Below are 15,001 nucleotides of genomic sequence, written 5' to 3' on the forward strand. Positions count from 1 at the left end.
GCTGAGCTAAATCCCCAGCCCCAGAAGGTTATAAACCTTATTCAGTGTTATTCAATAATAACAGAAAATTTCCCAGACCTAGAGAAGGGTAAAATTTTTCAGGTACAGGAAAGTCAAAGATCACCAGTCAGATTTAAATCAACCAATTCCATTCAAAGACATAATATGCTCAAGCTTTCAAGAGTGAAACATAAAGAGAAGATTAAGAAACGAATACTTAAGGGTGTCCAAGTTCACCTCATTTAACAAAAACCTCACAGGGCATGCTTATAGCAGATAAAATAGACTTTAAATCTAAAGCAGTAAAAGGAGACAAATTACAATATAAAGGGATTAATTTAGCAAGAGAGAATTACACTTGCAAATGTGAGTGTGTATACTCAGTATTGGAGTGTGTATACTCAGTATATGATATATAAAGCAAGTATTAATAAAGCTAAAGGGAGAAGTAGACTCTGATACAATAATAGGGAACTTTCAGCAAGGACAGATACCCCAGCCCACCCTCCTTCTGCAACAATCAATGAAGAAATACCACAATTCAACTACACTGTAGGCAAAATGGATCTGATAGACATCAATAGAACATTCCACCTAACAGATGTAAAATACGCATTGCTCCCGACACATCATGCAACGTTTGCCAGAATAAATCATGTGCTAGGCCACAAAACAAATCCCAACACACACACAAGTATCACTTCCAACCACAGTGCAGTAAAACTAGAAATAATCGGCAAGAAAGACTCTGGAAACTATATAATTCCATGGAAATTAAACAACTTACTCCTAAAAAAGTCAGGGAAAAATTACAAAGTCAATTAAAATTTTTCTTGAAACAAATGGAAACAATGAATCAGCACTTGAAGATAAAGCAGTGCTAAGAGGGAAGTTCATAGTGATCAAAGCCTATGACAAAAAGTAAAAAAAATGTTGGATAAACAACCCATCGCTGTGCATGAAAAACAACCACAAACTAAATCCAAAATTGGAATGAGCAAAGAAACAATACAGATCAGAATAAATAAAACAAATGCTGAAAAATATGAAAAATCAATAAAACAAAGCACTGCTTTTTGAAGTTTTCTAAAAGTGACAAACACTTGAGCTTGACTAAGAAAAAGTCTCAAACACAAAGATGAAGAAAGGAAACATTACAACTGGTATTACATAATTGCAAAAAAAGCCCATGAGACTATTAAGAACATCTATATACCCACAGAGATTGATAACCTAGAAGAAGTGAACGTGTACCTTATCAAAGTTAAATCGTGAAATACAAAACCTGAACAAAAATAGACACATGGGGTTACCCCACACTAGATAATTTCTATACAGCAAAGGAAACAACCGTCAGAACGAAGAGATAATCTACAAAATGGTAGAAAATATGCATGAACCATACATCTGACAAGAGGTTAGCAGTGAGCCATAGACAGCTCTCAAAGGACAGCACACAAGTGGCCAACAGGTACGTGACAATATTTCATCAGAGAAATATAAACCAAAATCACAATGAAATATCACCACACTGTTGTTAGAATATCTATTTTCATAAGGAACAGACAACAGCTAGCAAGGATGTAGAGAAAAAAGAAGCTCTTGAACACTGGTGGGAATGTAAATTAGTACAGTCACTGTAGAAAAATAGCATGTAACTTTCTCAAAAAAATAAAAAAAACAAAACTATCATATGATCCTGGAAACCCATTGCTGGGTATATGTCCAAAAGAAATGAAATCAGTATCAAGCTACACTCCTGTGTTTATTGGAGCTCTATTCACAACAGTGAATGCAAACAACCAGTGTCCATCAATTGATAAATAAAGAAACTATAGTACAAATATAGTCACAAAAAATAACAGGAGTCTTATTGTTTGTAATAACCTAAATGGAAATAGAGCTCATCATACTAACCAAAATTAATGCATGCACAAAAAACCAAGTACCACATGATCTCCCTCAGATGTAGAATATGAAATAGGTTGTCTCATGGAAATTAAAAGAACAATGACTGGAAGCAGGGGAGAATAGGGAGTTGGGAGGGACGAGTGGAGGTTAATCAACCGGTAATAAGTTATAATCAGAAGAAAAATGTTTTGGAGTTCTGTTGCACAGTCCAGTGACTATACCTAGTTACAATGTTCTACGTATATTTTTAAAAGTAGAAGAAATGACTTTGAATGTTTTTATCATAAAGACATGGCAAGTGCCTGAGGACATAGATATGTCCACCTGATTTGAACATCACACAATGTGCACATGAATCAAAGCATTGCAAAGAACCCCAGCCGCATATGCAACTTTATGTATCAGTCAAAATTTTAAAAATGAAAATAAATCCTCAAAAAAGAAGCTAAGAATAGTGTGGCTGACCCTTAGTAAATAGTAGCCATTACTTACACTAATTCATGGAAAAGCTAGCAAGAGTTTTGAAAACTCATTTGGCTTTTTCTACGTAATGCACCAAGTGGAACTGGGAAAATTTGATACGTGGACACTAGGACATATTCTAAATACCCTGCTATGAAAGGTCACTCAAGTTGTCTTTGGTCAATCTGATTCTCAGCCATCTGTGAGAAAAAAGGATAACTATGTATTTCAAAATCTATAGATAAGAAAATACACACGAACTTCCTTAGGGTGACTTATAACGTGGGAACTTTTAGAGTGTCTCCTATCTCTTGCATTCGGAATAGCTGGGAGAGAGAAGGGAAGCATATCGGGGGGTAGTTCAGTCCTGTCTAGGAAAAAAGGAACTTGTGCAGTGCGGCCCTAATGAGTGGTGATGCCAGCTATGCGTGCAAAGGGAGGGTGAGCAGGGAAGCGAGCAACACACTGAGATCAAAGGGATTCTGCGCTGGCGGTGCAGGGAGCAGACATAGGACTTTCTGTGTGGAGTCGAGTAGACCATGCTGAACTCTCCTCTTCTGTACACACTCCCTTAAATGGTGCTCCAAAGAGCAAGAGCGGAGTGGACCCGTCATCAGACACGCCACATCCTGGGAGCACGTGAAAGCCCTGCTGGTTCGTGGGTCTCACCACCCGTCCTTACTCTTCCTGACACGAGGAGTCAGGGACATGAGGATATTGATACGGCGGAGCCTCTCACAGCCTGCACATGCATCCGCGCCGATCTGCAGGATGCGTGCCAAGGATGACTCCGTCAGCTCCGCTGGGCTGGTGAACTGCCAGCCTTCACTCGCACACCGGCCATGCAGAGGAAATTAGGCTGCAGTGAGTCTGTCCTGCATTCCCTGGAAAATGGCACTTTTACAAAGCTAACAATGTACTGACCAAGGAGAGTACAAGGTCCTGAGTGAAAGCTGGCCTTTACTAAGGTGAGTACTGCACTGAAAGCACCTCCCAGTGTCAGCAAGGTGGATAAAGAACGGCTCTTACTGGCAGCACTGTCCCATCCGGCTTCACCAGGGTCATTTCTTCATTAGCAGGTAGCGGCCAGCCAGAGGCTTTACACATGGGGTTAAATTTGCCAATATTTACTTCTATGTGATCTGGTAAGTCCTTTATCTCTGGAGTCATCCTGGGCCTGCCTGAATGAAGAGCACATCACCATGAAGTCTAATCATCAGTATAGCAGCAACAACAAAAACAGCTACTTTAACAAGTCATGCACAATATAAGAACTTTGCAGATCTTTTGTTTTATCATCACACAATAAACTTATGACATGGATGCTATTGTGGTCTCCACTTTCTAGATGAGGAGACTGAGGCTCAGAGCCTAGAATCAAGCTCAGGTATCTATGAATCTAAAGTCCATGCTCTTGCCAGCAGACCTAAAAAGAAGACTCAATGTTAGAAATAATTATCATGGCCACCTACCACTCAGATCCGCTGTTCAGTTCCCATCTAGCTTTTGGTAAGAGTATTATCACAAAAACAAAACAGAGAACACAGGCTTACCAGAGGACACAGACTTGGCCACCTGATCTGAGAATTTCAGCCCCAAAACTATGAGCCAGTAAATCTCTTTATGCAGTACACAGTCTCAGGTATTTTATTACAGCAACGCAAAACAAACTGAAGTAATGGGCAAAAAGTGTCCAATATTTTGTGAAATATGTAGCTGGCAGAGATGCTCTAAGAGCTGCAGTAACTTATGCACCTTTGCATTCTGATGGTGGGAAAAGGTAGGATCGAGATAAATACATCAATATTGATATTTGATACAGATATCCTATTTCTCAGGCCTAAAATAAAATGGGGAAAAGGAGTGTGAAGCAGCAGGAGAAAAGGCCTAACAATTACAAAGGTGACTCCTTGAGATATCTGTAGACCTGGAGAGAAAACTCACCAACTTTTTCAGCCCTAGCAGTTATTCAAACAGCAACTGAAAAGTGCTCCAGCATTTTTAAGACACCTCTTCCTTAATTGTTGCTTTGTATTTTCTGAAGCTGGATGGAGGAGAGACCAGAATAGTGGAAAGGAGCTTTGCTCTGAAAGCGCAGGCCTAGACACACCGTGCTATCTCAGGTTCTCCCCACCACACTGAATACCTTTTTCAGCATTGGTTTTAGAAAAGGAAAGAAGGGGTGAAGCACAAAATTCACATCCTTAAATTGATTAGTTGCCGTTTTCAATGCACCCCTGCCCCTGTAGCCCCAAGGCCTTTCCTTCCCTGCCTAGCCACTTCCTATTCCTGCACTTTAACCAAGTCCAGTCTTGGGGAAAGAGGAAAAATCATAATGCTGAAAAGCTTAAGAAAACAATTGCTGGTACCTGCCCCTCCTCCGGTGCACATACATATTTGTCCTGATTTCAAAAACTAACAGAGAAAAGACTATAGCTGCCTTATTCTGATTGTAGATTTCACAAATTGATTTGAAAATTCATACAAGCATGCTCCTTTTAATATGCTGCTTTAAGAACTCCAATTTTAGACATGGATTAGCACTTTTTTTTGTAAAGAAAGCAAATATTTTCATCTTTGCAAGCCATGCTCTCTGTGGTAACCACGCAGTGTGGCCCTTGAAGCGCAGGAGCAGATAATGGCTATGTATCAAGTGCAGCTGTGCACCAGTAAAATAAAACTGTGCCGGATAGTAACAGACAGCAGACAGGGGCTGGGGATTTAGCTCAGCAGCAAAAGCGCCTGCCTGGCAAGCGCAAGGTCGTGAGTTCGGTTCCCGGTACTGGAGAAAAACCAAAAACCAAAAAAAAAAAAAAAGAGAGAGAGACGGCAGACAATGAAAAAGAATGTTGACACATGCAACAATATAAATAAACCTCAGAAAGGTATGGGACAGTGAAAGAAGCAAGCTACAAATGACCATAAATTGTATGATCCCATTTACAGGGTATTTATAGTATAAAAACATCAAGCTTAGGCAAATCCACACAGACAGAAAGTAAATTAATAGTTCTCTCTAATGGGTACAATGTTTCTTTTAGTATGACGAAAATGATCTAAAATTATATTATGGTAATGATTGCACAATTCTGTAAACAAACTAAAAGTTACTGAGTTAATACATTATAAAAAGGTGATCATTATGCTATAAAATTATATCTCAAAGCTGTTTCTTTAGAAAAGATGGTGGGTTGGATGTGGTCTGTGAGTTTTGAACCAAAATTATTTAAAATTTCACGGTGAGTGTAATCTTTTCTCTTTGTTTCATTCTTGCTCTTTCTGAAAACATCTTTTGTCCAGATCGCTGCAGAGTAACTCTTTCCCAGCCAAGGAAAACGCTGGCGCTAGAGAAGGGAGAGTGGGGGAAGCTCTTGGTTGGCCAGTCACCCCTTACTGTGCTACAAAGAGCACAGGGCTTATTCCTAGTGGGAAGAGAAGTAAGGCTGGGATGAAGGCCTACTACAGAAAAGGGTTAGAATGCTGTTTTGAAGAGCAGGGGTAAATTCCTCCCAAATCCCGGAGAGGAACAGTGGCTCGAAGACTTTACGGTATGTGCGAAGAATTGCACCAGTGAAGCCTGTCCAGGCATGCGGAACATAACCCTGAGTACAGTGTTACCTTGCTTTACCTTCTCTCTCACACTGGAGGCCTTGCCGTCCTCGAGAGCAGAGGCATCCTTGGAACCGATCGCAAGTCTCGCCGTTGGTGCAATGGCACCTAAGCTTACAGTCGGGTCCGTAATAACCAGGGAGACATTCTGGAAACAAAGACACCACAGCCTGTGTTAATAGAAGGGGAGGGAGAAAACTAAGACCAGAGATCGTTAGTTTTATTTTTGCCCCCAAGCTGTCAATTTTGTTGATTCCTATAAAGTAGTGTATGATTTATCTGCATTACCATGGACTTACAGGACTGAGGAGTCCTGCCTCAGCTTCTAGAAGGGAGGTGAAATTTGAAAGATTGGAATAGTGTGCTTCTCATGTTTCAGCTTTTCACTTAATTCTTGGCTACAGTTGGCACCGTGTGAGGAGACTAGACCTCCAAAGAAAACCAGTAGTCTTGTTTGCGTGTTAAGTCGGGGCCCGGAGTGTGTACCCACAAAGTCACCGGAAGGTGAGAGAGAAAAATCAAGAACAGATCAGAGAGAGAAAGACTCGGATTTTTGGCTTTGAACCACACATACTCAATGAAGATTCAAAACAGCCCAGCTAAAGGTAAAACAATTGGACTGAGTTTGACCTGATGCTGGAGTCAGAGTTGTGGGTGAGTGAGTCTGAGGGAATTTATGAGTCACCATCATAAGGTCTAATACGCATGTATTTGGAGGTTCAAGAAGGAGCAGGGTGGAGGGTAACAAACATGTAAAGAAATAATGATTTAGCTTCTCCCAATTTTTTGACATTTACACATGTAATATAAGTCAGTAAACTCCAATGATAAACATAAAGAAAATTTTGCCTAGACACAACGTAGCCACACTACTAAAAACTAAGAATAAGACTATTTAAATAGTCTCTGCATGCGTGTTTACTTCCTAGCAGTGCATTCAGTCCCCTCCTCCCCGCGAGTGCTTCTATGTCCCACAAGCTCCTGTGAGGACAGAGTGGAACCAGCCCTTCCTTTCTGCAGCTCACTGGACTTCTTAGACACTTCTTGAATTTGGTAGATGGTAAGTGGATTCTGTGGACTAGGAGCATTTATTGTTTTGGTCAATTGTAACATTAATAAAATTTTTTACCCAAACTGAAGCAAAAGCTTGTCCACTGGGGCTCTGGCAATTTCCTTCAAGTGCATAACTGACTCACCTGGCCAAATTGCAATCTCGACTCTTAGTATCTATCACAACTAAGTCATTCAAGGCAATCCCTATCAAAATTCTAAAGGAGAACTTTTCACAGAAATGGAAAAAGTAAATTTCACTTTCATATGGAAACAAAAGGGTCCAGAATAATCAAATAAATATTGAGCAAGAAAAACAAAGCTCAAGATCTCACACAACCTTATTTAAAAATATCATACAAAGCTATAGCAATCAAAATATCATGGTATTAGCACTGAAAACAGACATATAGACCAATGTAATGGAGAACCCAGAAATAAATCTGTGTATCTACTGTCCATTGATTCAGTTAGTTACCAAGAACACACAATGAAGAAAGGATGATCACATTGATAACAGGGGTAAAATAACTGAATAAAATTAGAGGGTCCTCTCACACCATACACAACTTACTTCATATTCATCCTGAGCCCATGCAGGAGGAGGGCATGGAGATTATGTGAGTGCTACACGCCCCCTGGGTAGGGATAGCCTGCTTACAATATTTAAAAAAAGAGGCTTACTCTTCTCTGCCACTCCTCCCTTGTGCTCTTGTTGCTTTTACTGTCTTCCGCTGCCATAAGCTGTTGCCCCCTGCCATGTGCCACTCTGCCTTGGAGCCAGCTAAATATAGACTAAAACCTCCACAAACTATAAGCTAAATAAACTTTCCTTCCTTCATTTTAGGCATTAGATATTTTGTCTCAACAACAACAACAAAATAACCAAGACAAAGACCTAAAACTGTAGAACTACTATAACAACAATTTCAAGATCAAATTAAAATATAAAAGGAAACAGAGAAAGAGCTTTTGCAAATAGGAAAAAAATGAAGAGATAGAAGGTGGGAAAGAATAGGAAAGTAAAAATAATTCAGATGTATTATGCACATGTATGAACTCCCCATGATGAACACAATTATTATGTACTGAAGACACATTACCAGTAACAACTAAGTGCAGACCAAAGGAAGAAAATGTGATGCAGATAGATGAATACACGTACACACAATGGATTACTATCCAGCCTTCAACAGGAAGGAAATCTAGAGGGTGATATTCACACTGCTGACACCTCTCATCTTCCATGACACGACTGAATCTGGAGGACACTGTCAAAGTGAAGTAAACCATGCGCAGAAGGCAAATACTGTATGATCTCACTTACATGTGTAATCTAAAAGACTGGAGCTCATAGGAGCAGGGAATAGTGGTTTCCAGAGGCTGGAGGGTGAGGAAAATGAGGAGATGCTGGTCAAAGTGTACTGTGCTTCAGTAAGTTCTGGAGATGCACACCATGGGAACTATAGTTAAAATTACTGTTTCATAAACTGGGCATGGGGGTGCATACCTGTAATCCCAGTGCTCAGGAGGCTGCGGCAGGAGGATCACCCCAAGTTCAAGGACCCCTGGGTTAAATAGTGAGCTCAAGCCCTGTTCAAACCACCTAGCAAGACCCCATTTCAAACAACTGAAAACTGAAGAATAAGTAAGTTTGTATTGAAATTTACAAAGAGAGATCTTAACACAAACATACACACACAGAGATAACATGTGAATGCCAACTAGCTTGAGGGTGGTACTGTCATCATGTATTGTTGGAGTAAAATCCACACTGATAGAGTTTAACTTTTACATTTTCAAACCTCGAGTCCTGTCTGTGTCTGACCTATGGCCCACTAGAAAGAAAGTCTTCCACGATCTTCCTATGCCAAGCACAGCGTGAAAACAGAACGACAGAACCTCGGCGCTTGCTGCAAATGCAGAATGAGGCGCACTCCAGACCAGCACGTCAGAACGTCCCCAGGGGACGAGGCAAAAGCAACACTTTCTGAAAGGCCCAGAAACTCGGTGGGAAAGTGGGATTTCCTCAGGTGAAGTCATCTGCAATGTAAAACACTGCAGCCCAGCATCGGGCAGGTGCCTGAGCAGTCCAGCCGCACCCTCGTGTGCGATTCCCCCAACAGCACCTCCTCACGCCCGCGGGAACTCTGCCCCCTCGGGACGGTCCGTGCCTACCTTCATTGCACTGCAGCCCCTTCCAGCCTGTGGCACAGGAGCAGCCGTAAGGGTCTGGGAGACAGAACACGTAAGACTCGCATCCGTTTGGCCCAGCACAGCTTTCTTTACAAGTTCTGCCGAATGTGTGCAGCTCACACGCTTTGGGAGGGGAGAAAAAGCTGTTTGAGAATCAAACTGCAACCCACTGAAATGCACGCTTTGTCTTTTAAAGAATCTGTCCCGTGCGAGCGAACAGACTAATCTCGGCCGCAGCAGGGCAGGCAGGGAACGCCACTACGGTCCATTCTGCAGAAAACGAGAGTGTCGGGGGTACTGCTCCCAGCTCTGCAGGTTATGCACTCCGCAAACCTAGACAGTGACGTTCACACTGTTGCCGTCATAGCTTAGTGTATGAAAACCCCTCTGGAAGGGGCAACTTTTCTAATTCACACAAAGTACCACATGGCCTAACACAGGCCACTGAGCCCCCGTTCCCATCTGCGTCCACATTTAAAACTCTGAATCCAGCCATGCCAGCTTTTCGATCTACAGCCTACTCTCAGGACTCGTTACTCACCCTTCTCACACGTCTTTCCCATAAACCCAGGGGGGCAAATGCATTCCCCAGTGTCCTCGTGGCAGACGCCGTTGTTCATGCAAGCGGTGCACAGACGGTGACAGTCAGGTCCCCACTTCCGAGCTTCGCACCCTGCGGTAAGGAGAACAGGTGGGGATGAGTGACCACGTCCACCCTGCAAACTTTTCCTGCACCTGTTTCGTGAAAGTTACTTTAGCGCACACAGGTGAACGAAGATAAAATACAGGCTTTGGGCAGCTTTCCGACATGCCTGATTAGAGGTGCGTTGGGGAGCTCCAAAACGGGAGGCAGTCACACCAGATACAGAAAATTAACCCGAAAGATGAATTTTCTAGATTCAGCCAAATATCTGGGTTGTTTACAAGAGGAAGGGGGGGCAACAGATCTGCACCCCACCGTGCAACCTTCACCCAGCAAAGGCCATTTTGAGAGTGGCTATGACAGCAGGAGGGGAGGACGCAGAGCTGCAGACGCCGGGGATAGGTACCCTGCACAATCTCCCTCCCACGGGGAGGAGGAAACCCAGTGTGGGAGTCAACTGTAGTCAGTCTGGGCCCTAAGGAAGCCAGGGACTGCAACCCCGGAAGGGAAAAGCCAGGAATACAGAACAGGCAGCCCCGCCCCCAGCACCCTCCCAAACACCAGGGAGCACTGTGTCCCTGGAGCATCTTCCCCATGGCCCACCCGCCACCACCCATCACCCAGCGTCCACACGGGGAAGCTCCAACTCTAGCCAGAGAGAGGCTAACCACCGCAGACTGCGGGTGGCACTCGGCTCACCTACAGGGACCTGCTGACGTCATCGCCAGAGATATGGGTGAGGGGAAGAGACCCAAGGAAGCAGCCCCGAGTGGGAGTGGGCTCTGCCCTACTGTTTCCCTACACACTAGAAAGATTTAATACTGCGTGCAGTCCAGCACGTGAAACCCACTGCCCAAAGGAGGCCTTCTGCTGAGCCCGGACACAAGTTTCACCTGTTGAAAAGTGCAGCTCGGGCCTGCCGGGCTGCTCGGCCGTGGTTGTTCCGGCCTTTCCGCCACCTGCAGGGCCGCCCATCCTGGGGCTGCGGCGCTGGTGGGGAGGGGGACAGTAGTTGTAGATCCCACCCCTGCCTCAGTGAAGACACCATAATTGAATGAAGAAAGACTGAACTTACAGGTGCTTCTTATCAAAAGCATCTGTGGAGTAGCGCCACAGTTTGAATAATAAAAGACTTTACATTATGAGGTGAAAAGGAGTAGAATATTGGACAAAAATAAATTTTATAATCTCTGCATCATGATTTTTAGCTACCTGATTGCTGTACAGTCTCACTGTGTGGGGTAGTTCATGCTGAAAACCTGAAGCAAGTACTAGATAAATATGATCAGATTTCTCCAGCCAGTCCTCAGCCTGACAAAGAGAATCCCTTTTTGTTTACCTAATGAAGCTTTCAAAGTCAAATGATCCTTTTCAAGATGAACTTGAAGATTATATTAAAGTACAGAAAGCCAGAGCCTTAGAGCCAAAGACTTGTTTCAGGAGGATGAGGGAGGACTCTTCGGAAAGCTGTGGGTACAGGGAAGAAGTTGATTCCAGACCCAGGCATAGAATGCTTGATCAAAGACTCCCATCTGCAACCATCCAGACTTACCCAAGATCACACACTACTTCACAGACAGAAATCCGGTTACCTCAGTGGTTCCCAGTTCCCCACAACAGGCCCAGACTGGAGTCTCTGAGCTACCGTCAGTTCCCCAGGGACTGCTTCTCGGGAAAAACCCATGTCTCTGAACTCCACCAGCAAGCGTATAACCACGGTTCAGCCAGCATAGACTCTGGAGGCCCCAGCACCTGTCCTCGGGAACCAGGACTGGCGCCCATCAAGCCGGTCATTAGAGAAGAAGAATGCACCCAGAGGAGGGCAAGGAAAAACTGAGGGAGGAGCGGCCCAAGCCTAAGAGGAAAAGAAGTCTTGAGGAGGTGGATTTAGAAGAACACGTGAGCATCCAGAGAGAGAAAACAGGCGTGGAAACAGAACCTGTACAGGGCGGTACTGAACAGCCTAAGCATCATAAGGAGAAAAACACCAAGCTGTAGCCTCTAAGAAGGAGAACCGTAAGCACAGAAAAGAGAAAAGGAACAAGGTGAAAGAGGATAGAGGAAGAAATGCTTTGAGACCAGTCTATCCTCGGAGTTTGAAGCTCTTTAGCTGGTTTTTCTGAGGTTAAAATCAAAAAAATAGTTGGTGCTTGGTTTTATGATATTCATGATCATATCGCTTATGTGAACAGCAGTTTAATTCTAACAAAGGCCAAGTGAACATGAAGTACTTAGTATGCTTGCTCTCCAACGTGGAAAACACTTCTCCTCATTTTCTAAAAGCATTATTACATTTTTCTTACATTTGATATAACTTCCCTTTAAGAGAGTGGTTCTGGTTTATTGAAACTGCCATGATGGTGGAATTATTTTCCTTTGGGAAATAGTTTTAAATTGGAGGATTAATAGGCTTTGCTGAATCTATTTCTTGATTGGATTTGTTTTAGCTTTGAGTTGGGTATTTTTATACTCATTGATTTTCTCTATAAAGCAGTTGAGATTTTTTTCCCCCCTTATTAACTTGCAGTATATTTTCTAAATTGGAAAGTAGAAAATGAATATATTATTATAAGAATAAGTTTATGTTACATATAGTTCTAAAAGTTTCAAAGAGTCTTGATACAAAATCAGTTTATACTCTAGAGAAGTTTATAATAAAATGTTTTATTACTACTACTACTATTAGTACTACTACTAATAATAATAATAAAGTGGAGCTCATGAACCAGGGGTCAGAGGCAGATAAAGGTCTGAGTGCAAAGGAACAGACAGAGTCCCTGGAGATAAAAGGCTTCCGGTGATGCACCGGACAGAAGGGCTGAGAGTGCAGAGAGGGCCGCAGGATCTGCCCCGCAGCAAGGGGAGAGGGACAGGAGGCCACCGGTGGAAGTAGACAGAAAACTGAGTATGGGGCAAACTGCTTCCCACCCTGTTCTTCCCAAATTAACTGAGGTGGTTGGGTCTTGGGACAGGGACAAAGGGGTGCAGTTGAACGCATGGCTTGCAGCCAGAGGTAGAGCCAGAGAGGCTGCCAGCCCGCACCACCGCCAGCCAGGCAGTCCCGCGGCCCACTTTCGGGCGTGGCTTCTTGGAAGCAGACTACGGGGACCGCGCGTACACGCGGGCGCTATTAGTGTAAGTGCTGCACGGGGGTTCTCTTTGGTTCTGGGTTTGTTTTTCTGTTCTGGGTTCTCTCTGGGTTTTTCTTTTCTTTCTTTGGTTCTTGCTTTTTTGCCAATATGATTTTTACTTTTCTTTTTACGTTTTTTTTTCTTTATTCTGATTTGTCTTCCTTTCCTCTTCTTTATTTTCTTCCCCTCCCCTTGTTCATTTTCCTTTGTTCTTCCTGTTTTCTCTCTCCCCTTGTCTTCCCTCTCCTCCACCATTCACTATGTCTACCTCTACAGATATAGATATATGGTTCGTAGATATACATAGATATACACTCTTGAACGGTACCATTCATAGCCATGTTGGGGTAACCCTCGACAGAACTGTGCCTAGAGCATCCTAACAAAACTAACTAGAGATATATTAACAAGTTCCAACACCTCATGGCTTCCTTCAATCTCCAATTATACGTCCTGCTCTCCACATCCCTCCTCCCACCTCCACAGTATTCTCTCCCACCCAACACTAGTCCTTCACTCCAACTGTAAAATACCTCTGGATTCTGACCTCCCATTTTTCACCTCCTAACATCTCCTGTCTCCCTCTCTTTTTGCTTAGTTCCTTCCTTTCTCCTTTCTCTTTCTTTCCCTCCTCTCTCCTCCCTCCTCAACACAGACTGACTGATAATAGCAGTATAGAACAGTTTCTAAGGACAAAATTGTCAAAACAAGTTCTATTGCTCATGACTGATACATGCTTTGGGATGCTGTTGTAGCCAGTACAGATACTCCTTGTTTAATGACCTTCCTCTTTAAGGACTGTTCAAATTTATGACCAATGCACTCAGCAAGAAAGACATTAGGAAAGTCATAAGTACTTAGAAACTAACCTAACCAAGGAAACAAAATACCTCTACAACAAAAGCTGTAGTACTCTGCAAAAGAGATCAAAGAGGGTATCAGTAAATACAGAGACACCTTTTTTCCTAGATAGGCAGAACAAATAGCATCAAAATAACCATATTTTCAAAACTTAGATATAGATTTAATGCAATCCTAATCAAAATACTAACAGCACTCCTTACAAAACTACAGAAAAGAATCCAAAAATTCATATAGAACTAGAAAATACACAGAATAGCAAAAGCAGTTCTGGGAAGGAGGCATCACAATCCTGAACTTCATATTATATTAGTAGCACGATAAAAGCAGCATAAAACAGGGTGTCATACTGGCGTGAAAATAAATGTGAATCGAGGAAAACAGAATAGAGAAGCAAAAATGTATTCACATTCAGCCCCCGATCTTTGACAAAGGAGCCAAAAGCATACACCGGAGTAAAGACGGCCTGCTCAGCAACTGGTGCTGCCAGAATGACTGTCCACATGCCGAAGACTGAAGCTACACTAATATCTCTCGTCATGTACTAAACTCAATTCAAAATGGAAAAGATCTAAATATTAAAACAGACACTCAATCCACTGGAAGATAAAATAGGTAAAACTCTTGAAGCCATAGGTGGAGGCAAGGACTTTGAACAGAACTCGATTTTCCAAAGAAACAACATCAGTAATCAACAAATGGGATTATATCAAATTAAGAGATTTCTACACAGCAAAAAAGTAACAGAGTGAAGAGATGACCTACAAAATGGAAAAAAAAGTGAGAGTCACTCCTCTGACAGAGGAATGATAGCTAGAATTTAAGTAGAACTTGAACCCTCTGAAATAAAAGATCCAATCAAAAAATGGGGAACTGCAATGATGACACTTCTCTGAAGTACGAATGGTCAATAAATACATGAAAAAGGCTCCGCATTTCTTGCCATCTGAGAAACGCAAACTGAATGAACCCTGTGGCTCCCCATCACTTCAGAAAGAATGGCTGTCATGCAAAGTCGAACAACAAGTGCTAGTGGGGCAGTGGGGGAGAACACACCCTTCTATATTACTAGCAGGAAGGTAAACCCGCTCAACCACTATGGAAATCAGTATGGAGATTCCTCAAAAAATGAAAACTA

At 42.7% G+C, this 15,001-nt stretch overlaps 1 protein-coding gene and 1 pseudogene across 3 annotated transcripts in view; one reads left to right on the plus strand and one right to left on the minus strand.

Annotated features, from left to right (window-relative positions):
* The window catches only part of Tek (TEK tyrosine kinase, endothelial), a 114,341-nt gene that overhangs the window by 43,503 nt on the left and 55,837 nt on the right, over positions 1-15,001 (minus strand). For all 3 annotated transcript variants that reach the window (XM_005401151.2, XM_005401150.2, XM_005401149.2), the window contains exons 5-8: positions 9,770-9,901; positions 9,211-9,351; positions 6,002-6,130; positions 3,403-3,554 (exon numbers count right to left, since the gene is read on the minus strand). In XM_005401151.2, the coding sequence (XP_005401208.1) occupies positions 3,403-3,554; positions 6,002-6,130; positions 9,211-9,351; positions 9,770-9,901 (554 nt within the window). The remainder of the gene's footprint in view (positions 1-3,402; positions 3,555-6,001; positions 6,131-9,210; positions 9,352-9,769; positions 9,902-15,001) is intronic.
* LOC106150343 lies at positions 11,214-13,090 on the plus strand (annotated as a pseudogene).

Source organism: Chinchilla lanigera, unplaced genomic scaffold (genome assembly GCF_000276665.1).
Source record: "Chinchilla lanigera isolate Chin_1 unplaced genomic scaffold, ChiLan1.0 scaffold00071, whole genome shotgun sequence".
NCBI lineage: Eukaryota > Metazoa > Chordata > Mammalia > Rodentia > Chinchillidae > Chinchilla > Chinchilla lanigera.